Here is a 23,376-nt window from a genome sequence, read left to right on the forward strand (position 1 = left end):
GACAGCCCTCCATCTCGCTGTCCTGTCCCTCAGGGTGCAGGCGTGGGGCCCAAGTTCCTTCCTTCCTTCCTTCCTTCCTTTAGCCAACGTTCACGGAGTAGCTGCGGGGCCAGGCCCTAGGGAGCCACCCGGGTGGCTGTCACCGTGGCTGGAGCAGGCTTTATAACTAAGGCTGTCGTGAAAGGCTTAACTGTTTTCTTCCTTCCTTCCTTTTATTTTCATTCTTATGTGCACCTAATAGTTGTATATGTTTATAAGGTACATGTGATGTCTGATACAGGCATACAATGTGAATGAACACATCAGGGTAACTGGGTGTTCCCATCACCTGAGGTATTCATCATTTCTTTGTGTTAGGAATATTCCAGTTCCACAATTTTAGTTATTTTAAAGTATACTCCAACTTATTGTTGCTTACAATTGTGGCTTACAATAAACCCTTTTGTTGTGCTGTCAAATATTATTCATTCTATCTAACAAGTTTTTTTTTTTTTTTTTTTTTTTCTGAGACGGAGTCTCGCTCTGTCACCTGGGCTAGAGTGCCGTGGCATCAGCCTAGCTCACAGCAACCTCAAACTCCTGGGCTCAAGCAATCCTCCTGCCTCAGCCTCCTGAGTAGCTGGGACTACAACCACATGCCACCATGCCCGGCTAATTTTTCTATTTTTTTAGTAGAGATGGGGGTCTCACTCTTGCTCAGGCTGGTTTGGAACTCCTAACCTTAAGCAATCTGCTTGCCTCGGCCTCCCAGAGTGCTAGGATGACAGGTGTGAGCCACCGCGCCCGGCCGAAATAACTGGTTTTTAATGGACGTTTTCAGGCAGGCAAAAATGGAAGTATAATGGGCTTGCTGTACCCACTTCCCAGCATCAGTAATGATCCGTATGTGGCCAATCTGTATCTCTCGTGCTGCTCCCAGCCTCATTATTTCACTGCAAATCTAAGATATCTCTCATTTTATCTACACATTTTTCTGAGTTGCTTCTGAAATGGTGGGAAAACTCAGCCCCAAGATGGCCACCTTCTGTCTTCTGCTGTCATTTGCTCCAGGCCCAGGACATGACCACTGGGAAGGTGGCCAGGTTGGGGCTGTGCTGACTTGTGGCTCCACACGTGGCGGGTGGCTGGGTGTGATGCTCAGAGGAGAGCACAGCTCCACCCCCTCCCAGCACCCTGCACCCACCTGCTCGACAGAGGCCACCACTCGGGACATGGCTTTAGGGGCTGCCAGGAAGCCTGCTGAAGGAGCCGTGGGCCTTCATTTCCCGATTCCTGGGCTGTTTGACTTGCTCCTCCATCTCTGTGTTCGCTTTTTAGCAGTGAGCACAGATGTTAATTTCCCCTGTTGATTTCATAAGAGGTGTGTTCACAAGCACACTGTTCTGCACCTTGCTTTTTTCATTTAACGTGTCTTGGATATTATTCCCTCTTGGTTTGGAGAGAACATTTTCTCTGTGGCTGCTCAGAGTTCCACTGCATGGAAGGATTGGGGTTGGTTCCAATTCTGCATTTGCAAACAGTGCTGCCATGACTAACATTATATGTATATAATTTTGCATCTTTGCGAGTATGTACCTACGACGAATGCCCAGGAGTAGCATTGCTGGATCAAAGGGCATATGCATTTATAGTTTTGACTGGTCATGCCGGATTACCTTCGAGAGGGAAACACATCGTTGGGCAGGTCATTTCTCATCTCCATCTCACCTGCAAAGTTGGGGTGATAATCCCTATTTCTCAGGGCTGCTAGGAGGCACAGATGAGATCACAGTGGTAAATCACTGAGTCTGGGAGCAGGCACGGAGTGATGGCTCCACCTCCACGCCAATTAGTGTCTGTTCCCTTCCCATCATTCTCTGCTGAGTGCAGCCAAGGATTCTGGAGGTGGGAATGATCAGCGTTTGGAAATGCAGGACGGTGGCTAGAGGGAGGGGGTCAGAGGCACAGACCCGGACTCAAACCCCGAGTCAAGTCTGGGATGAGGGACTTTCCTCCTCGGGGCTCCATATTCCCACGTGTGCAGCAGTGTGCGTGTCAGCCGTGGGTCTCTGTTGCAAGCAGGGCTCATAGCGAAGGAGTGTGCGGGGAGGGTGTCACTAGGCAGGGGGAGAACCGGGCCGAGGATGAGTGAGGCCACTGGATCCCCAAGGCAGGGAGTTTCCCAAACACACGGGGGTTAGAGGTGGGAAGCACCTCCCCCACCCCGAGAAAACAGACCAGTGCCACACAGTGAACACTGCCATGTGGCTCCTAGGGTTGTCACCGTGAGGGACTGACAGGTGTGTAGGTAGCCACACGCCGTGTCTAATAGGTGTCCCGAGGTGCACAGCTGGTGTGGGCCTTGGTCTCAAGGGTCCTCTGGATGCCCACAGTCGGATGCCAGGTGCTTCCTCGGGCATCGTCTTGTGGCTGCTCACCAGGACTGCGCTCAGACCTGGGCTGAGTACGCATCCGCCTGCCCTGGGGCCCTTCAGTAAAGACAGCCCCACGAGAAATGCCTGGCCCCGGGAAGCAGCTGAATTGAGCCTTGCACGGTGCCTGAGGGCTCCTCACACTGCGGTGCTGTGCGGAGCGGTGTGGGTGACGGCTCCAGCGTGGGAACGAGGACAGTCTGCAGGCGGGCAGCACGGACGCGTGGTTGTGCGGGGCTGGAGACCGGAGCATCGTGTCTGCGTGAGGCCTCGGAGCTCGGGCTCCCACGGAAAGCTCTGTGGGTGCTCTCCTGCCTCCTCCCTATTTCAGGCCCCAGGAAGATTTGTGTGGCCCTGTCCTTCTCCTGCTCCCCCTGCAGGCCACCGGAGGAGGTGTGACATTGTGGGAGTGCAGGAAGGAACCGGGCCCCCAGTGAAGGAAGTGCAGAAGGCATTTGCTCCGGGCTGGCTCTGGGCTAACACACCAGCAGTGACCTTCCCGCGTGCACACCCTCGCCGTCTGAGTGCAGGGCATACAGAGCCCACTGTAGAGAGAGGGGACTTTTCCCGAGTTCACCCAGCTGGCCCTGGCTGAGCCAGGGACTCACACGTGTCATTCTGAGTACGGAGACCCCCCCTCTCAGCTCCAGGCCTGTGTTCGTTTGTTCGTTCTGTCCACAAATGTTCATTGAGCGCCTCCTGCATGCCACAAAGACCCTTCTGGGGATACTTCAGCAAACACAAGTGGTAAGCGTTCTCGCCTCGTTGGCAGTGCTGCCTAGAGAATGAAGTGGGGTGCAGGGATGGGTAGTGACAAAGAGGCCGATTTTATGGAGGGTGAGCAGGGAGGGCCTTTGAGGAAGTGACTTCGGAGCAGAGACCTGCAGGCCGGGAGAGAAGGAGCCGGGTGCGAGGTAGAGGGGCAGCAGGTGCAAAGGCCCTGAGGCATTGTGTCCAGATGCCTCTGTGATTGAGAAGGATCGGGACCTTGACTACTATAGCACCCCCTGCTCCGTGACCCTGAGCCTGGCTGGCCATGCACCTGTCCCGTGTGCAAGCTTCGCCTCCCGTGCTTGGTGGCAGGCCCTGTGCGCCCCGCAGCCTCCTTGCTGACCCTTCTCACATAGCCCAGCCCGATTCGTGCAGCTCGCTGCCCGGGTGCGTCGGACGGTCTCCTGCCTGTACTCTCTGCACGAGGTTCCCTCTGCCTGGGATGCCTTTCCCTGTTTGCCATCTCACCCTTCAAGACCTCCATGATGGCTTTCCCCTGTCTCCCTCCTCAGCAGGTCCCAGCCTGCCCATCCTCCCCACATCCGTGTCCCCTGCCCGCCCCATCACCGCCTTCTTGCCCTTCTGCCACTGCTTCAGGGTTGGCTCTAGGACGGGGCCAGCACGTGGGGAATGAGTGGCTGCTTATTTGAGGAATTTGGTGGTGGGGGCAGGGACTGTCCCAAGGGTGAGAGCACCCCGGGGTGGGCCAGGCGCCCACTTCTCCGTTGCCTGCCACTGGCACCTGTGAAGGTGCTCTGCAGGCTGGGTCTCCAGCAGGCACCCGGAGGACACCCAGGAGGGTGGCTCCGCTAAGGGCCAGGACTGGCTCTCCACACTCTGGGAACCCAACAGAGAAAGACGAATCTCTCTGGTGGCCTTCCTGTCTGGATGTTCGAGAAGGCTGTGTTTGCAGGCCATCACGGCCTGTCTGCTCAGCCTGAGGACCTCAGAGCACCAAGGCAGGGCAGGGACATCCCTGGTTTGAGCCCCTTTGTGCGATGGCCTTGGCCGTGGGCTGGAAATCTCTATTCTGCAGCACTGTGATGAGGAGTAAAGGCGCAGGGAGAAAGTGTTTGGCAGGGTGCCTGGTGGGGGGGACGTTAAGTAAAGAGCAGCTCGTGGCCAATTGCGGTGGCTCACGCCTGCCAGTAATCCTAGCTCTCTGGGAGGCCAAGGCGGGCAGATCGCTCAAGGTCAGGAGTTCGAAACCAGCCTGAGCAAGAGCGAGACCACATCTCTACTAAAAATAGAAATTAATTGGCTAACTAAAAATATATAGAAAAAATTAGCTGGGCATGGTGGCGCATGCCTGTAGTCCCACCTACTCAGGAGGCTGAGGGAGAAGGATGACTTGAGCCCAGGAGTTTGAGGTTGCTGTGAGCTAGGCTGATGCCACGACACTCTAGCCCAGGAAACACAGTAAGACTGTCTCAAAACAAAAACAAAAAAATGTCTGGGACAGAGCAGCTTGTCAAACTACAATGTAAATCGCCCACAGCCTGAGCTGGCCGCCTAAGCTTGTAAATAAAGTTTTATTTGAACATGTCCATGCTTATTTGTTTATATACCATCTATTGCTGCTTTCATGCTACAATGGCAGAGTTGAGTTGAGTAGCCACAACAGAGACTGTGTTCTGCCAAGCCTGAACTGTTTGCCGTCTGGCCATTTAAGAAAAATCTCAACCTCTGATACGATGCTGCAGTAGTGCGTGTTCAAAGTCGAATCAGACCCAGGCCTTTCAGTTGCTACTCCTTCTACCTCTGTGAGCCTCGACTCCGAAAGGGGAATGGATATTAAAAAGGGATGTCTCGGCCGGGCGCGGTGGCTCACGCCTGTAATCCTAGCACTCTGGGAGGCCGAGGCGGGCGGATTGCTCGAGGTCAAGAGTTCGAAACCAGCCTGAGCAAGAGTGAGACCCTGTCTCTACTATAAATAGAAACAAATTAATTGGCCAACTAATATATATAGAAAAAAATTAGCCGGGCATGGTGGCGCATGCCTGTAGTCCCAGCTACTCGGGAGGCTGAGGCAGGAGGATGGCTTGAGCCCAGGAGTTTGAGGTTGCTATAAGCTAGGCTGACACCAGGGCATTCACTCTAGCCTGGGCAAGAAAGTGAGACTCTGTCTCAAAAAAGGGGAGGGGATGTCTCTTGGGGGCGCTAAGGGGCTTTTGTAGGGTCAAGGCCGAGCCGACAGGGTGCCAAGCAGGGAATGCCTGGGCCTGTAGCTGCAGGTGTTCACTCTGCAGTGCCCGCCTGCCCCCAGGCCGTTCAGCTGCCAAAGCCGAGGGTTGGGTGAGGTTGTCACCATCTAAGATGGAAGGACACTTATGGGGAATGCCTCCCTGGTCACCTGTGGTGTGCTATTCCTGACTGCCTACCTGTTGGGGGCACAGTGGTGTCCCCTCTCAGGGGACTCCGATTGCTACAGAATGAAGTCCTTCCTGGGTGGAGCCTGAATAGATCCTGGTGCTACTCTGCTCCCACCCCGCAGTGGCTCCCGGCTCCCCGCAGAGTGACAGTGAAGTCCTCATTGAGGCCCGCTGGGTGGCCATCCCACGTCGACTCTCCCCACCTGACTCCCTCCCTGCTCCCTTCCAGTGCTCCTGCCGCTCCCACCCTGTCACACTTACCCTGTCCTGGAGGTTGCTACCTGCTGCTCTGTCTGCACAGGGGCAGCCGTGGTGTACGCAGTGGGTCCTCATGCGTCTGGGGGGTGAAGGTACAGACCTGAGCCCGGTCATCGGACCTCTGGGGATAGGCCTCTCTCTCCCTCTGCCAGCTTCCCTCGGGCTCCTTTCTGCTCATTCCAGAATAACCAAATAGCACCTGCAGTGCAAAGTAGAGCTGTTCTGAGCCAGGCTGCCATCGGGGTCACATGGGGGCTTGTGAAAACCTGGGCCCTAGGTGGGATTTGCCAACTCAGAGTCTGGCGCACTCTGAGCCCGGTCCCCATTCCATGTGACCAGGGACACTGGGGCCGAGGAAGGTTTCCTCCAGCCTGGGGTCAGCATGGCTGTTAGGGAACAGGTCTGAATATTCCTGCCTCTGGGTGTGTCTGAACACCTTCCCTCCCTCCCCATCCCTCCTCTGAGAGTTCTGTCTCTCTTTCTGCCCCCCCCATCCGCTGGGCCCTTCCCGCCGCCAGTGTTCGGGACCAGAGTCCCTGATACAGGCGTTCGGCGCCTAAACGTGTGTCCCCCCCCCCCCCCCCCCGCCACAGACACACCCCTACCTGCCACACACAGGGTTGCTTCCTAGTGTTTTGACTCCCACTCGGGTGACTGTGCAAGGATGGCCTGCGTCATCGCCGCCCCCTAGTGCCCAACCTGCCCTTGCATCTTGCAGGTATCTTCGTACCTGTGTGTGAAGCAAGGCAGATGTCTCTCTGCCTGTCACCTGATGCCTGGCATCACGTTTCTCCCTGTCTGTTTGTGAGGGCCGCAGCGGGCGGGAGGCTCTGTTTGCCCTTCAGCCTCTCCCTGGGAAACTGGCCACCAGGTGCTGGGGGGAGCGACAGAGCCCTATCCTCACGGGGTGAGGCCCTGCCCACCAGCGAGTCTCCCCAGAGTGCAGCGCCCCCCACAGCCTGCCTCTGCACCTGGTCCTGTCTCATTCCTAAGCAATAGTATTTGTAAAATCTTAGTGTTGATGCGATAGTTCTTGTTCTTAATACATAAATTAAAGGAAGTACATAACAATATAAAATCATTCATGAGTCACCCAACACCCTCCTGTATGTATATTCACTGGTGACATGCCAGGCCTTGGGACTTCCCGGTGACACTGTGGGGAAATCGAGGCCAGGCGGACTAACCCTGAGCCCCTGCCGTTGTTCCTTTATTACGTCTGTCCCCACCTTGATCGACAAGATGCACTTGTCATTCTCATGTCCAGGGGTCATCAATCACCCTGGGGCCTTTTTGCTGCACCCCCAATCTTCTCTGGGGATGCCTAACCCTCCTACCTCCTGGTCTCAGTCTCCCCTTCTGTAGGGAGGGCAGATGCGACCTCCTCGCATTCTGCCTCCAGCTCCGGCTCCAAACACTGTAGACGCGCAACTAAAGATGGCAATACTGCGGGTAAACATGAGCTAGCACCTGGCCCTGGATGAGGCTTTGTCCACTAATGGTTTCATTCGATCTGTCCACCTGCCCTGGAAAATTTGTGCTGTTATCATCCCTGTTTAAGATTTGAGGAAGCTGGAACTTGGAGAGTTGGGAGAACAGGTCGAAGCTACAGAACCGGCGGCTGGGACTTGAACTTGAGCTTTAGCCACCACAGCCGAGGGTGGACCTGGCCCCGCTTGTGGCTTCCTGCTTCATGGAGGCCGACATGCTCCTGGGCAAGGTGCTTGGCACAGTCTGTAGGCCGGGGGTGCGCCGTGTGGCAGGCAGACTCTTCTTATGGCTCTGATGGTTCCTCTAATCGTGCATCTCCCTTTTAACTAAAACAAATTTTTTTAATATAATTTTAACTTTCATGGGGTCAAGTCTGTTGACTTTTTTGTGTGTGCGTGGTTTCTGTCCTTGGTGGCCTTAATGCTCAGTCCTCACTATATATCAAGATTATTTAATTATTCAACTGTGTTTCCTTCAGCTTTGTGCTTTTGTTTGTTTTATATTTAGCTGTTTAACTCATTGAAATGTATTTTGAAATATGGTGTGAGGAAGGGATCTAGTTTTACTACCTGGCCCCCGCATGGTTAGCCCTAGTTGTCCCGAAGTAGTTCACGTATTGAATAATCTATTTTTTTCCTAGCAGTGTAATCTACCAACTTTATTTGGCACTAAATTCTCATAAACTTGTCTCTGCTTTTAGAATCACCTTTCCGTTCTTTAGTCACTTGGTCTGGCCCTGTTCTATTATCACACCACTGTAATGTAGTTCTGTTTTTATTTTTTATTTTAGCGTAGTATGGGGGTGCAAGTGTTAAGGTTACGTATATTGCCCTTCCCCCCCCCCCGTTTTGTTTTTTGAGACAGTCTCACTCTGCCGCCCTAGGTGGAGTCATTGGTGTGATCATAGCTCACTGCAGCCTTGAACTCCTGGCTCTAGGATCTTCCCATCTCAGCCTCCTGGGAAGCTGGGACTACACGCATGCACCACCACACCTGGCTAATTTTTAAATTTTTTTTGTTGAGGCCAGGCGAGGTGGCTCACGCCTGTAATCCTAGCTCTCTGGGAGACTGAGGCGGGCGGATTGCTCAAGGTCAGGAGTTTGAAACCAGCTTGAGCAAGAGCGAGACCCCGTCTCTACTAAAAATGGAAAGAAATTAATTGGCCAACTAAAAATATATAGAAAAAATTAACCGGGCATGGTGGCGCATGCCTGTAGTCCCAGCTACTTGAGAGGCTGAGGCAGGAGGATCCCCTGAGCCCAGGAATTTGAGGTGGTTGTGAGCTAGACAGATGCCACGGCACTCTAGCTCTGGTAACAGAGTGAGACTCTGTCTCAAAAAAAAAAAAAAAAAAAAATTTTTTTTTTTTTTTTTTGAGATGGCATCTTGCCACGTTGCTCAGGCTGGTCTCAAACTCCTGGGCTCTGGCGATCCTCCCACCTCCCAAAGTGCTGGGATTACAGATGTGAGCCACCGCACTCGGCCATTAAGGTAGCTTTTTAATACCTGCTAAATAAGGTAAGGCCTCCTCCCTCCCCCACCCATTTCTTGGTAGAAAATTACCTTGGCAGTGATTATGGATCTTCTTTTCTGGGTGAACTTGGGCCATTGTTTGGTCAGGCTTATTGACCTGTTCCTTCCCCTCTACACACCTTAAGCAAAGAATTGGGATTTGGGTTGGAAAAAGTGAACTTGCCAAAACTTGTCTCTGGCTCCTGCACACCCACACCTCTAAGGCGTTGATTCTCAGAAACCACAGGGATTGTTAATGCTTCCATTTTGCAGGTGGAGAAACTGAGGCCCAGTGAAAAAAGGGCGGGGTGGGTGGGCTAGGGCCCTGGGGGCTGTACCTCCTTTCTTTTCCAGTGCTTCCCCTCCTCCACCGTCCACTCATTCGTGGAGTGGACTTACCTACTGTAAGTCCGAGCCTGTGCTGGGGACATGAAGGTGACTGCGACAGCCTGGGCCTTCCCTCCTGAGCTCACAGTCCACTGGAAGAGACAGACCCGTCCCCAGACAGTGATGACCCAGTGGACAGGGCTGGTGTGGGGATCCCAAGGGCTATAGGAGCCAGAGGGGCTGTTGGAGCTAAACACCTAAAGCACCTATAGCAGTTTGAGAGGTTGCTTATGAGTCTTTTGTTTCCTGTCGACTGCGTCGGATGCTGAGAACTGCTAGTGATGATAATAGCAGCCCTACTTCATCCCCTCTGATGCCACCAGCCTGGCCTGGGGGTCCTTTGTTGACACAGTGTCTGTCTAGAACAGTCCTTCTTGCCCTTTGACCTCCAGTAGATCCTGTGGATGCCTTCTCAGAATGATGATTCTTAAAGGCAAAAAATAAAATAGGACTACAAAAGATGCTGGTTAAAATACAGTTAGCTAAGTAGTTTTTTTTTTTTTTTTTTTTGAGACAGAGTCTCGCTTTGTTGCCCAGGCTAGAGTGAGTGCCGTGGCATCAGCCTAGCTCACAGCAACCTCAAACTCCTGGGCTCAAGCAATCCTGCTGCCTCAGCCTCCCGAGTAGCTGGGACTACAGGCATGCGCCACCATGCCCGACTAATTTTTTCTATATGTATTAGTTGGCCAATTAATTTCTTTCTATTTATAGTAGAGACAGGGTCTCACTCTTGCTCAGGCTGGTTTCGAACTCCTGACCTTGAGCAATCCTCCCGCCTTGGCCTCCCAGAGTGCTAGGATTACAGGCGTGAGCCACTGCGCCTGGCCAGCTAAGTAGTTTTAAGAATTATAATCTAGCATTTATACTCTTTCTCATTGACATAAAATGATAGGATATAGTGGCAGCTGTAATGACTACTGTTTTCTAAGTAGTGATGAGCATTCAAAATCTGCAATCACTTATGTGATGTGAAAACATCTGTTATTTCTTTTTCCTCTCCTCCCCCCAAACAGAGTCTCACTCTGTTGCCCAGGCTAGAGTGAGTGCCGTGGCATCAGCCTAGCTCACAGCAACCTCAAACTCCTGGGCTCAAGCAATCCTCCTGCCTCAGCCTCCTGAGTAGCTGGGACTACAGGTGCCCACTGCCATACCCGGCTAATTTTTCTATTTTCAGTATAGATGGGGTCTTACACTTGCTCAGGCTGGTCTTGAACTCCTGAGCTCAAGTGATTCTCCCACCTGGCCATCTGTTGTTTCTTTTGATGACAAAGTCTCAGGGTCTGCTAAACACTATTTCTTTTCGGTTTCTTTTTTGGGGGCCTATGTTAATAAGAAGGAAATGCCAAATTTCAGTTCAGTTAGTGAAAATAAAGAGATAATTTCCTCCTTCCAGTTCATGGACCCCTTGGGCGTCAGTGGACCCCTGTTGGTTAAGAGCAGGGCATGCCGGGGCTTGGCTGGACTCCTGGAGGAGGCTGTCCCAGTCCCAAGGGCTGCCTTCCCCAGCAGAGCTCTGGGGCCACCCAGCACATGACCTTTGTCAGAGAGCTCCCCCTCTGTCTGCAGGAGGGGCACCAGACCACCTGGAAGGCTGCAGGTCACCTGTAGCTCCCCTCAGGCTCTGCCCCACCAGCCTCTGTGCCTCCCACCACTCCCCTGCCTCTGCCCCCCAGGAGGAAGGGAGGGTCCGATCGGCCTGGCCTCTGGGGACTGGCAGCTGGCCTCTGTCGGCTCCTTTCCTCCAGCACCTACCCCACCCTCGCGCAGCGGCAGGGGAGGAGTTTTGGGGCCTAATGTTAGACTCTGTCCTGCACCAGCTGCTCTCCCCAGGGAGGCAGCTTCCCTTTCCAGACCTTGGTTTAATCCCCTAGAAGACGGGGCAGTGCTCGATGCGCCCGGGGTGCCCAGCCCCCGCGTGGCGGGAGGGCAGGCGCAGGAGTCCACACGGAGGTGGTTACTGGAAGCTCCCACCGGGGGCTCCCCTGGCCCCCAGAGGCAGGGGAATGGCAGCAGGGGTGAGCGTGGGCCGAGAAGGGCGGCCAGCAAGCCCTCTTCCTGGCCCCATTCTGTGCCCACCCTGTCACCTGCGTGCCCACTCCGCTCTGCGGGCTGCAAGATCTAACAGCCAGGCCAGACCCTCTCCCTCCTCTGCTCATAGCCTCTCCTTCCTGCTCGCCTGCTCACCCTGGGGGGAAATCCACGCTCTGACAGCCAAACACTGGAAACAGCACCAACGCGTGTCGGCTGGCGAAGGGATAAACACACGCTAGTAATCGCTACTCCGGCACGAAGGAACAGAAACTCAGAAGCCAGCCGCAGTGGCCACATAGCGTTCAGATCTGTTTTTAGGACATGTCCAGAAAAGACAGATCTGTGCAGACAGAAAGCCCAGCCTCAGCTTCCGTGTGGTGACAGGCTGGGGACTTCCCAAGGACGTCCCCAGGGCTGTGCAGCTGTCGGGTTCGGGCTGCGTGACGTCATTCGTTCTGTGGTCCAGTGCCCCGGGGGCCGAGTCTTGTCTCCTCTGCTCCCGTGTCCCACGTCAGGAGGGCTGGCCTGTGAAGTTGTCGGGGAACGTTGAGCCGTGCGGGCATTTCGGAGGGGCGTCTGAGAGGCACGTGGCATTGCAGCGCGCATTTCCAGTCCTGGTTCCACTATGCACCAGCCTGTGAACTTGGGCATTGTCCCTCATCTCTCTGAGCTTGGCTGCCTCGTAGGGTCGAAGTAACCATTTGTTCTTTCAGCCAAGGAGAAATGAAAAGAGAACACCTGGTCTGAGCCCAGCCCTGTGCTGGACAGTGTTGGGACATGGTGGGGACCAGCAGAGCTCCAGTCCTGCCCTCCTGGGGCTCCCAGTCTAGAGGGGGAGAGAGCCAGTGAATGGAGAGGTTGTGTGCTGTTGGCTGTGGCGTGCGTGTGTGGGGTGCTCAGGGAACTGGGGTGTCCTGGACACCTTCCCTGGGGCAGCAGTGGCCGGCAAGGGGCCTCGGAGGGTGGGTAGAGCTGTCAGCCTGGGGGTGGGGGGAGACTGAAGAGGGGAGTGGTGGCAGAGGCCCGGGCGCAGGAGGCTCACAGGCCTGGGTCCCTGTGCCCGCAGCCCAGAACGTGACGGTGGACGAGGTCATCGGCGCCTACAAGCAGGCCTGCCAGAAGCTGAACTGCAGGCAGATCCCCAAGCTCCTGAGGCAGCTCCAGGTACGGGCGGGGCAGCAGCAGGGCTCCCTGGGGAGCCCCCACCCCACAGCAGGGGGCTGCACCAGGCACTCCTACTCCCCGGCCTGGCCGCCAGCCGCGGCCCCGTGTAAATCCATTTTTGCAAGCCCTCTGCTCAATTGTAAAACGAATCAGGCTCTTCATAAATATTTAAACGGTACAGAATTATGTAAAATAAGAAATTCAAGTATCCGTCAGCCCCCAAAGAAATTCTGTTCCCCAGGGAAGAGCCATGTATATGATTCTCATAAGGCTAGATTACAAAATTTATTCTTAAAAGTCTGAATTCCGAAAGTAATATATATACTCTGATTGAAAAAAAATTAAAATACTACAGGCATAAAAAGCAAAATCCACTTCTCATTTCTTGCCCTGAGCCCCCTCCCTGGGAGCCCCTGTTGTTGAGGCCTGGCGTTTTAGTGTTCTAGCCTTTTCTGTGCATTTGCAAGGGGGTGGGTTACTAGTCAGAGTGCCTGGCCAGGCCCTGCCAGCTTCCCAGCCTTGCACCGGCTCCTGTCCCTGCCTGACACCAGGGATGCTGGAGCCACTCTCTGACCTCGTCCAGCCGGGGCAGAGGGGGCAGCTGGGGCCGGCCTGGCTTCAGGGCTGGCTTGTCCTCAGGCCCTGTGGATGCAGATGGACACCTTCTGGGCTTTGTCCAGCCGCCTTCCCCTAGAACCCCCCGAACACCGCCTGACATCAGGGTTGGCTGCCCCACTGGGGGGCCCGCCTGGCTGCTGCACACCTTAACCACTGTCCACTCTGCTTTCCCAGGAGTTCACGGACCTCGGGCACCGCATCGACTGTCTGGACCTGAAAGGTGCGTGTCTGGACAGAGGTCAGGAACCCTTGGGTGATGGGCAGGGCTGGAGCCTCCCTGGGGGTGGGTCCAGGGGCAGGGCGTGAGCCTGGGCCTGCCTGGGGGTCAGTGGCCTCTGGAGCCGAGCCCAGGGGCTGGGGCTGGGATGGGGAGGTGGGGAGCATCGGGCAGAGGACCTGTCCGGCCTCCCTTGGCCCGGAGCTCTCAGCACGCACAGGTGCGTGGTCTCAGCACCGCATGGCCGCTGTCTCCTCCCAGGTGAGAAGCTCGACTACAAGACCTGCGAGGCCCTGGAAGAGATCTTCAAGAGGCTGCAGTTCAAGGTCGTGGACCTTGAGCAGACGAACCTGGACGAAGATGTGAGTGGCCCTGCCACCGCCCGCACGGTTCCCCGAGCTCCCTGGCCTCTCTGCGGTTTGGGCGGGGAGAGGACACTGCAGGTGGGGCACCCCTAGACACAGGCTGAGTGCAGGGCAAGGGCAGGGCCTCTTCAAGGCCAAGAGGGACATCCAGTGTGACGAGAGCACGAGGGGGGTGTTATGGCCCCCCCATGGCCCATCCTCTTTAGCAAGGGGGCACTTGGGAGCTGGGCCAAGTGCAGGGAGGCCCTCGGCCACCAGGAGACGTTTTAGGACGCCACCCTAGAGCTGACTGTGCTGAGAGTGGGTTTGAGAAACGTTCTGAAAGCAGCCTACCCATTTAGGCCCGGGTGTCCCCAGCCACCCTGGAGTTAGGCTCCAGGTGTGAGGGAAAGGACCCACAGGCTCCAGGGGGCAGGCCCTGGAGAACTTGGCCAAGGCCCAGGAACGCCACGGCCTCATCAGCAGGGACTCCGGGGGGCAAATGACAGAAAACAGACCGGCTTCAGCAAAGGGGAAAGGCTTGGTTCCCATAACCCACCGACATGGCTGCATCCTGCCACCTGCTGGATTTCGGAGCAGCGAGGCGCTGTCCCAACCCAGAACCCCTCGTCTCTGTGTCGGGGCTGCGTGTCTCCCCAGGGCAGCCTGGACCCGAGGCTGAGCCGCTGTCTCTGCCCCTAGGGTGCCTCCGCCCTCTTCGACATGATCGAGTACTACGAGTCGGCCACCCACCTCAACATCTCCTTTAACAAGCACATCGGCACGCGCGGCTGGCAGGCTGCCGCCCACATGATGCGCAAGGTGGGCGCCTCGTGCCCTCGCGCTTTCCCCGGGCACCCAGCTCTTAGCCCCGAGTCCATGAGCTCCCGGGGCCTGGGCTGTGGCGGGGGTGCTGGGCCTGGCTTCCAGGCAGTGGGAAAACAGGGCCAAGAGGCGCCCTGGCCCCCAGACCCCTGTCCCTTCTCTCCCTACAAGGTGTATTTTCCCCTCCTCCATCTTTCCTCTGTGATGCCGTTTCTTGGAGGTGGCTGTGGTTTCACTCACGTATGAAGGCTGGGCCCAGGGCGGGGACAGGGCTGCCACACAGGAGTCAGGGAGTGTGGCTGCTGCCAGTCCTGCCTCACGCACTCACGGGACCCGAGGCTGAGCCCTCCCCACCAGCCAGAGCTTCCCCAGCTGTGAAGCCAGATGACAGCTGTGGCCTTGCTTGCTGCGGTGTGTGATGGCGGGTGCCCCAGGCCGGGAGGGCTGGGCCAGGCCTGACCCCACGCCCCGCCCCTCCCCCAGACGAGCTGCCTGCAGTACCTGGACGCCCGCAACACGCCCCTGCTGGACCACTCGGCGCCCTTCGTGGCCCGGGCGCTGCGCATCCGCAGCAGCCTGGCGGTGCTGCACCTGGAGAACGCGAGCCTGTCGGGCCGGCCGCTCATGCTGCTCGGTGAGCCCAGTCGCGGGACGGTGAGCCCAGTCGCGGGACGGGGCGGCCCCGCAGCCTGCTGGGGGCGGGGGCTGCTGACTGGGTCTCCCGGGCAGAGCCCGCCCGGGCGGCCTGGCCAGTCACTGCACGCACACGCCCTCCCTGCCAGCCACGGCCCTGAAGATGAACATGAACCTGCGGGAGCTGTACCTGGCCGACAACAAGCTCAACGGCCTGCAGGACTCGGCCCAGCTGGGCAACCTGCTCAAGTTCAACTGCTCCCTGCAGATCCTGGACCTCCGCAACAACCACGTGCTGGACTCAGGTGAGTGCGTGTCTTGCCCACTCCCGCCGGCACCCACTCTGTGTCTGGCCCTGTGCTGGGTGGTGCTGGGGACACAGACGTGGCCAAGACAGTCGAAGCTCTGTCCTGGGGCTCACAGTCCTGTGGCAAAGACAGACCCGCCCTAGACAGCGCCGACCCAGACTGGGCAGGGCTGGGTGGAGGGAGACCAGTTTGGGGGCCCAGGGAGGGCTTCCTGGAGGAGGGGACAGCTCAGCTGACATTCGGAGCATGAGGTGAGGTGTTGAGCAAATAATTAAAATCTGAAAAGTGCCGGTAAGGAAACAACATTGCTGAGATAAAGGGTCAACTGGCGGCTGTTGGATGCAGGGAGGGAGGAGGGCCTGAGGGAGGGACTCTGGGCCGCGATCTGGAGGCTGAGAACAGAAGCAGCCATGTCAGAAGCCCCTGGGAAGAGGATCAGGCAGAGGGAACAGCAAGTGCACGGGCCCTGAGGGGTCGTGGAGCTTTGCTGTCTGGTATTTTGCGGGGAGCACGGGGCTGTGGGAGCAGGCAGCAGGAGGAATCCCAATCCCCTCATGGAGGAAGGTGGGTGGCCCGGTGGGCAGAGTGGGCCGGTGAGGCCCAGACCCCACCACAGGCCACAGCTCTCCTGGGACACAGCCCTGCCCTCGTGAGCTGTGCTCTCTAGAGACAGGCAGGGGACACAGGTGTTCGAACTGCAGCCCGCCTGCCGAGGTGTGCGCTGGAGGAAAGGAAGGCGGCCGTGGGGGCTGGCAGGGGTGAGCGGCTGCCGAGGTTGGGGTGCAGGTGGCTGCGTTTGTGCAGAGACGGAAGCAGCTGGGGAAGGAGCACTCGCAGCCCCAGGTCAGGGGAGCAGGGTGCAGGGCCAGGGCCTGCGGGGCTGGGCAGGCCATGGGGACGGAGCCGGGAGGCTCTGAGCAGTGGGGGTCGTTCCCACCCCTCCACTCCCGAGGAAGCCTCCAGACCACAGGCGGGCTCTGACCGTGGGCCTCCCCCAGGGCTGGCCTACATCTGCGAGGGCCTGAAGGAGCAGAGGAAGGGGCTGGTGACCCTGGTGCTGTGGAACAACCAGCTCACGCACACGGGCATGGCCTTCCTGGGCATGACGCTGGTGAGTCGGGCTGGGAGGAGGAGGGAGGAACGTCGGTCTCCGTCCCTTCCCCCACCCCCACCCCCACCCCCAGCTCTCAACACAGCTGTCTCCCAGCCGTCACAGCGCCAGCCATGTCCACCCTGCAAGCTCAGGAACCGTTTAAACTCTCAGCCTGCTTGGTCCCTCTTTTGGCTTCTGTGCACTGTCTTCCCTCAGGAAACAAATTTCCCGTTTAATTATCTCTGTGCATCCAGCTCGATAGACCAGTACAGTGCTTTTGCCTCCAAAGTTAGCGTTTCTGGAAGCCTTCAGCAAGTTTTCAACTTTTTAGTTATGAAATATTTAAAGCAAGGCAAGCAGGTACAAAGACTCTCAGGGTGAGCACCCCGGTGCCCATCACCTGAGTTAAGAGTCACCCATGGTAAGGGCTTAGGGACACTCGGGGACATTCGAGTCCAGGCTCAGCCCCTAGGTGGAGCCTCAGTGCGGAGCCGACAGGCCGCGACAGGGGCAGAGGGCCCAGGCTGTGGGGCGTGGGGACGGGCTGGGTGCGGGGAGCGGTGGGACTGGACAGGAGCCCTGGCACTGGGGAGACTTGAAGCACACGAGGGTCGCACCCTTCCAGGTCCCCAGCAGAGCAGGATCGGGCCGGCCCTGACAGGTGCTGCCAAGAAAAAGGAGCACATATTTCGTTCTTTTTCTGGCATCTTTCCTACCTTGTCCTCCTGGGCCTTTCCTCCGCCGCTGGGTGTCCCTGCTCACCCTCGCGCCCCCTCCCCCGCAGCCGCACACGCAGAGCCTGGAGACGCTGAACCTGGGCTACAACCCCATCGGGAACGAGGGCGTGCGCAACCTCAAGAACGGGCTCATCGGCAACCGCAGCGTGCTGCGCCTCGGCCTGGCCTCCACCAAGCTCACGTGCGAGGGTAGGGCGTGGGGCCAGGGCACGGGCAGCGGGCTGGTGGCCTTGGCGGGGCGGCCAGCCAGGCATGGGGCCCGTGGCCAGCCCCTGCGGTCCCCCCCCAGGCGCGGTGGCGGTGGCGGAGTTCATCGCCGAGAGCCCCCGCCTCCTGAGACTGGACCTTCGGGAGAACGAGATCAAGACGGGCGGGCTCATGGCACTGTCGTTGGCCCTCAAGGTGAACCACTCCCTGCTGCGGCTGGACATCGACCGCGAGCCCAAGAAGGAGGCGGTGAGCGGGGCTCTGCCCGGGCCTGGGCGGCGGGCGGGCGGGCAGCTGGGGCCGGGGGCGGCCGCGCGTCCGGAATGGCTGCGAGCAGGCCCGCTGCGCCCGCAGGTCAAGAGCTTCATCGAGACGCAGAAGGCGCTGCTGGCCGAGATCCAGAACGGCTGCAAGCGCAACTTCGTGCTGGCGCGGGAGCGCGAGGAGAAGGAGCAGCGGCTGCAGCTGTCGGCCTCCATGCCCGAGATCACCGTCACCGAGCCCCAGCCTGACGAGGAGCCCGGGCACCCCGAGCCCGCCGCCGGGCCCGCCGCAGGGGCACAGAACGGGACCCCGGGCCCTGGGCCTGGCCCAGACTCAGACTCAGACTCAGACTCTGACGGGGAGGACGAGGAGGAAGAGGACGGGCAGAGGGATGAGGCTGACGGCAACCAGGGTCCCTCGGCCCCCTGCCCTGCCCTGGTGCCCCCCACGGACTCCCTGGGCCCTGGGGACAGGAGCCCCCCAGGCAGCCCCTCCTCCCCCTCTGAGCAGCGCATTTCTGTGTCCAGCCCAGGCCGGGGCCACAAGGTGTTCGTGGTGACCCGGGTGGAGAGTCCACCCGAGAGGGCAGAGCCCCCCGTGTCCCCCGCCCCACCCTCCCCACCTGCCTTGCCCTCCCCACCTGCCTCACCCGCCCTGCCATCAGCTGGGGCCAATGGCACCCAGGACCCAGGGTCATCTGAGCCTCAGCCACAGCCGGAGCCACCCCAGTCGGGGCCACCGCTGCCCAACGGCCTGAAGCCCGAGTTTGCCCTCGCACTGCCCCCAGAGCCGCCCCCGGGCCCCGAGGCCAAGGGGGGCAGCTGCGGCCTGGAACACGGTGAGGGGCTCTGGGGCAGGGTGACGAGGGGGCCTTGGGTGCTGTGTGTGACCCCAGGCAAGCACCTAGCCATTGGTGGACTTCAGTTTCCCCCTCTTTAAAGTGGTCCTCGAGGGGACAGGGTCAAGTGGGCTTGGTCCTCGGTCCCCCGGCTTCCCTTGGGTCCTGGGAGCTCACAGGGGTGGGGCGTGTAAGGTTTGTTGCCTTGAGTCTGACGGTCTCATTGGTACCTGGGCCCTCTGCTGGCCTGAGGGGCTGGCTGGGCGGGGCTGGCGGGGACAGGTTGGTGTCTGCCCTCTGACCCCACCCGCCTGACTGGAGGCCGCTCGCCCGTCCTCCCCACACAGAACTGAGCTGCTCCAAGAACGAGAAGGAGCTCGAGGAGCTGCTTCTGGAAGCCAGTCAGGAATCTGGGCAGGAGACACTGTGACACTTTAGGTGAGGTGGGGGCTGGGGGCCCAGGGAGCTGGGGCCGGGGCTGGGAGAGCTCCCTGGCTCTGACAGTCCCTCCCCCGTCTCTTCTCCCCAAGTTCCTTTTTCCCGATTGGTCTTCGATGAGCTGAGGCCAGAGCCATGAGAGTCTGCTCACCCTCACCCCCAGCCTTCCCGAGGCCCAGGACGCCAGGGGGTGGGGCCGCTCTGGGGACCCCCTCGCCCCCCAGCAACACTACAAGGGTGCGGCAGCTGCAGGGAGTGGCCCTCCCCACCCTGACTTAAGCACTTCTATTTATGTGTCCTCCGCCGGAAGACTCTGGGCTGGGGTGGACAGGAGGAAGAGGAGGTCTCCAGGGACATCAGGCCACAGGACCAGGCTCCTGTTCTGGAGGGGCCTGGCCAGCCAGGCCTGCCCCGTTGCGGGCAGGAGTCCTGGGTGGTGGCGGGATGGTCCCCCAGTCGTCCTGGGCACAGGGCCAGACAGGAAACGGCGTGGGAGGGGCGGTGAGTGACGGTGGTGGTTGATGTTGGTAGGACAGCCCCAGACAGGGTGAGGGCCGGGGCGGGGGCGGGGGGATGGGAGCAGAGGATCAGAGCTTTCTTTTTCTCAAGTGCAATAAATCTATCAGGGAGCTGGGGCGGGCAGCAGCCAGGGTTCTGGGGACCCTGCTGCCCAGGCCGCTTGCGGCTGCGCCCTGAAAGGCACTACACCTGGGGTGGGCGGGCGGCGCGGGTGCGCGGGGGTGGGCAGAGGGCTGGGGAGGGGCTACTCCTGTCGGTGCAACTCTGTTCACACCTTTTCTAATAAACCGGGGCTGGGTTCACCACCTGCCTGCTCTCTCCTTTGTGCTGGTCCTCGGTGCTCCCGGTCCCGTGTGTGTCCACCCTCTGGGGTCTCGCCACCCGCTCCCGGGCAGCCATGCTGACACCCACCCTCCCCCAAATAACCCAGCTTCAGGTCTGGGTTCTCAGGGTGCTGGATGTGGCTCGCGGGGTCCAAGGTCTTTCCTCTGCCCAGTCACGTGTGGCTCAAGGAGAGCAGACGCCAGCCCGTCCTCTCGAGCCCTTGGAGCTGTCTGCGGCCGCTCCCTTCCCCAGCGTGTGCCTGGGTGCGGCGGGACACGGGTGAGCATCTGAGTTTCCCCACTTCGGATAGGAGAGAACCAGCCGGCGCGGGGCAGGCCCGGGCCACCCACCCGCTTCTTTCCTGTGTGGGTGGCTGATGTAGTTGAAGGTGGCAAGGTCATGAGAACCTGCTAGCCAGGAGCCCTAGTGTCACTCAGCTGCTGCATAAACCCAGGAGTCATCCTGGCCCCAGATTCCTTGGCGCTGTGATCAACACCTTGCTTATTCACGCCAGTTGGTTTGCCCTGTGGTCACTTGCAGCTACAAGTGTCCTCATTGCTCCCTGGGACAACCACAGTTAGGACTGTCGTTGGGGCGAGGGGCTCAGGGAAGCCACACGGTGTGGCCAGCACCAGCCGTAGCACCCTCAAGGTGCGGAGACTGCGGTCCTTGGCCTGCCCTCCTGGGGCCATCCCAGACCCCAGAGATCTTCGTGGGCCTTTGGTCAGTTTCAGCCATTGGCCATGAGGTTCTGCATTGTCTCAGCGGGGACACCTGTGTCAGGTGTCCCTCTACCTCCACCTCAGGTGGGGGTGGAGACATGGGACTCAGTTTGTCCACCCCTCTTGTGGCACCTATAGGGGCCGGGGTCCTCCCCTCAGCCTGTCCCTTCCCCTTGCTTGCGCTTCATGTAGCCTGTGCGGGGGGAAGAATCGGACCTTTCCAACGGTTAGGGGTTGCTTTGTGCCTCCCATACACACAAAAAAAGGCATGTTCAAGTCCAAACCCCCAGCACCTTAGGAAGTGGCCTTATTTGGAAACAGGGTCGTACAAAGGTGATCAAGTTAAAATGGGATCGTCAGCATGGGCCCTAATCCGGTATGACTGGCGTCTTTACATAAAGGGGAGCCGGGACACACGGGGACACCTCTGAAGACAGAGGACAGGGTGACGCACCTGCAAGCCATGGAACACCCGAGAGTGCCAGCGACACCCCAGAAGCTGGGAAGAGGCAAGGAAGGGTCCCCCTTCATTTCGGACTTAAGCCCCGAGCGATGAGAGAATGAGCTTGTTCGAGCCGCCCCGCTGGCGCGCTGCGTTGGAGGGCCCCAGGAGAGGAGCACGGCGCTCCGGGTTGTCTGACTTTCGGGGGTTCTGGATCTGGAGGCAGAGAGGAGCCCTTCGGCAAGTGTTCGCGTCCCTTCAGCCCCCCAGGCGTCGCCCACGCGTGCCGTGTCGTAGCCTTTGCCGAGGACACGAGGGGTCTCCTTTATTACTTGGCTTGACCCTGTACCAAGTCTTAAAAGTTCTCAGTGCCCTAACTAACACAGGAGACGACGTTTGCTGTCACACGTGGGTGTTCCTAGCGGCAGGCAGCTGTTCACCAAGTGATTCGTGGACCCAGGCCCCTTCCTGCGGTTCTGTCACCCCCCATGGGCTCAGGAGCCCCTAAGTCCAGCAGGCAGACGGGGCAGGAGAGCAGAGAAGGCAACCCCGCTTCTTACTCACTGCCATGCGGGAAAGGCGCGTGCGCCTCTCATGCTCCTTTCTCCGTGAGAGCTAGTCCCTCGGCCTCCCCTAGGGGCAAGTTCCCGAAAGCTCCACCGTAGAGAGAGCTGCCCCGGCCACAGCGAGCCACTGACGCCCTGCTTTGCTTTACACGCTCTCCCCAGACCCTAGCTGTGGAGGCCCATGGTCAGAGTCGTAGCTCACGGTAACCTTGAACTGGGCTCAAGCCATCCTCTGCCTCGACTTCCTGAAGTGCTGGGATTACAGGCGTGAGTCACCGTGCCTGACCGTGGTCAGTCTTAAGATAAAATGGGCAAGTTTGACCGCTGCATGGGTACCACGTAATGGGCTGCAGCTTCTTACTGGGTCATCGGGGGTCCTCAGTTCCCCCCTGCCTCCGGCCAAGTCTGCACATTGATGTCTGTCTCTTACAGCGCCCACTCCTGGTGCCAGGAGTGCACGTGTATTCTCAGCCTGGACTCCAGGTCGTAAGAAACAAACCCACTGGAACTGGCTTAAGGGAGGCGAAAAGGAAGGGAGATGTATTGGCCCCAGCAGCACATTTACAGACACTGACCAGTGCCATGAAGCCACATGTCTCTCCCTCTGGTGGCTCCATCCTTGTGCAGCTCTCCCCGGCTGTTAGGCAACCTCTCCTAGCAGGGCCAGGCCTGTGCCCCCAGCTTAGCCACGCCAGGCATGAAAACCAGCACCTGTGCCCATTGACCTGTGTCTGCCAGGGACACAATCACTGTGGCCAGGAGAGACGTGTGCTGGGGTCGGCCAGGCCAAGGATGCTGTGCCTGGCCTAGAAGCTAAGGAATGTGAGGCCAGTGGCCCCACAGCCCCATGGCCTAAGGGTGGGTGCCTTGGGGACTGTCCCTTTTGCCCTCAGGGCCCTCCCTCAAAAGTCACACCCTTGGCTGGGGCCAGGAGGATTGCTTAAGCTGAGGAGTTTGAGACCAGCCTGAGCAAGAATGAGACCCCGTCTCTACTGGAAATAGAAAAATTAGCCAGACGTGGTGGCGCATGGCTGTAGTCCCAGCTACTCGGGAGGCTGAGGCAGGAGGATCGCTTGAGCCCGGGAGTTTGACATTGCTGTGAACTAGGCTGACGCCATGACACTCTAGTCCAGGCAAGAGTGAGACTCTGTCTCCAAAAAAAAAAAAAAGTCACACCCTTGACCTCTGGTCCCAGGGTATGTTCAGTCCCTGCTGCCCTCCCCCACCCCCAGCCCCACACCAGACCCAGGCACCCCACAGGCCTTTGTGCCTAAATATGGGACCAATGAGGAACTTCACAGAGGAGCGACAGCCCCATCCGAGGTCCCTGTCCCCCTGCTGGACAGGGAAGGCGTGAGCCACCCAGGCAGAGTCCAGCTCAGCCCTGGTAAAACCCCTCCTGCCTGACCCTGGCTCAGACGCTGTGTGTCCCCCAAGTGTCCCCATCTCTGCTCAACTTCCTTGTCCTCAAGGGAATGACCAGGTGGTTTCAGTGTCAGTGACTAACCAGTAGCCCTTGGGTGGTCCTGGAGTGGCCCCCAAAGCAGGAACCCTCTAGACAGTTACTTGTCTGGGGGGGCAGTGCCACTCACCCAACCGGCTAAGGTGTCAGTGAGGCCTAATTAACCCATCATGGTGAGGGCAGAGCCACCCTGGGACACCGAGCAGCTTGCTGAGGCCACCAGGGACACCACCCTCGGAAATGACACCTCCTGCCCTGTTCACAGAGGGGCAGGCCAAGGCATGGCGACAAAGACCTGGATCCCCTGAGGCCTGGGTGCTGCCCGTTGCCTGAGTCAACTAGGCCATCCGCCCTTCATCTCTGCCCCCGCGGCCTCGCCCACCGCCCCCGGGGCCCCACCTGCCTGGATGCCAGCTGAGGCA

General features: G+C 58.7%; 1 protein-coding gene across 1 annotated transcript in view; it reads left to right on the top strand.

Moving 5' to 3' along the window:
• PPP1R37 (protein phosphatase 1 regulatory subunit 37) overlaps positions 1 to 19,660 on the top strand; it is a 42,412-nt gene extending 22,752 nt beyond the window's left edge. Inside the window, exons 2-13 of the mRNA XM_012761402.3 lie at positions 12,300 to 12,397; positions 13,190 to 13,235; positions 13,494 to 13,594; positions 14,279 to 14,398; positions 14,885 to 15,035; positions 15,184 to 15,339; positions 16,341 to 16,453; positions 17,220 to 17,361; positions 17,462 to 17,628; positions 17,734 to 18,481; positions 18,829 to 18,919; positions 19,012 to 19,660. Coding sequence (XP_012616856.2) covers positions 12,300 to 12,397; positions 13,190 to 13,235; positions 13,494 to 13,594; positions 14,279 to 14,398; positions 14,885 to 15,035; positions 15,184 to 15,339; positions 16,341 to 16,453; positions 17,220 to 17,361; positions 17,462 to 17,628; positions 17,734 to 18,481; positions 18,829 to 18,911 — 1,925 coding nt within the window. The 3' untranslated portion in view covers positions 18,912 to 18,919; positions 19,012 to 19,660. The remainder of the gene's footprint in view (positions 1 to 12,299; positions 12,398 to 13,189; positions 13,236 to 13,493; positions 13,595 to 14,278; positions 14,399 to 14,884; positions 15,036 to 15,183; positions 15,340 to 16,340; positions 16,454 to 17,219; positions 17,362 to 17,461; positions 17,629 to 17,733; positions 18,482 to 18,828; positions 18,920 to 19,011) is intronic.
• The last annotated feature ends 3,716 nt before the right edge of the window (positions 19,661 to 23,376 follow it).

Source organism: Microcebus murinus, chromosome 16 (assembly GCF_040939455.1).
Source record: "Microcebus murinus isolate Inina chromosome 16, M.murinus_Inina_mat1.0, whole genome shotgun sequence".
Classification (NCBI taxonomy): Eukaryota; Metazoa; Chordata; class Mammalia; order Primates; family Cheirogaleidae; genus Microcebus; species Microcebus murinus.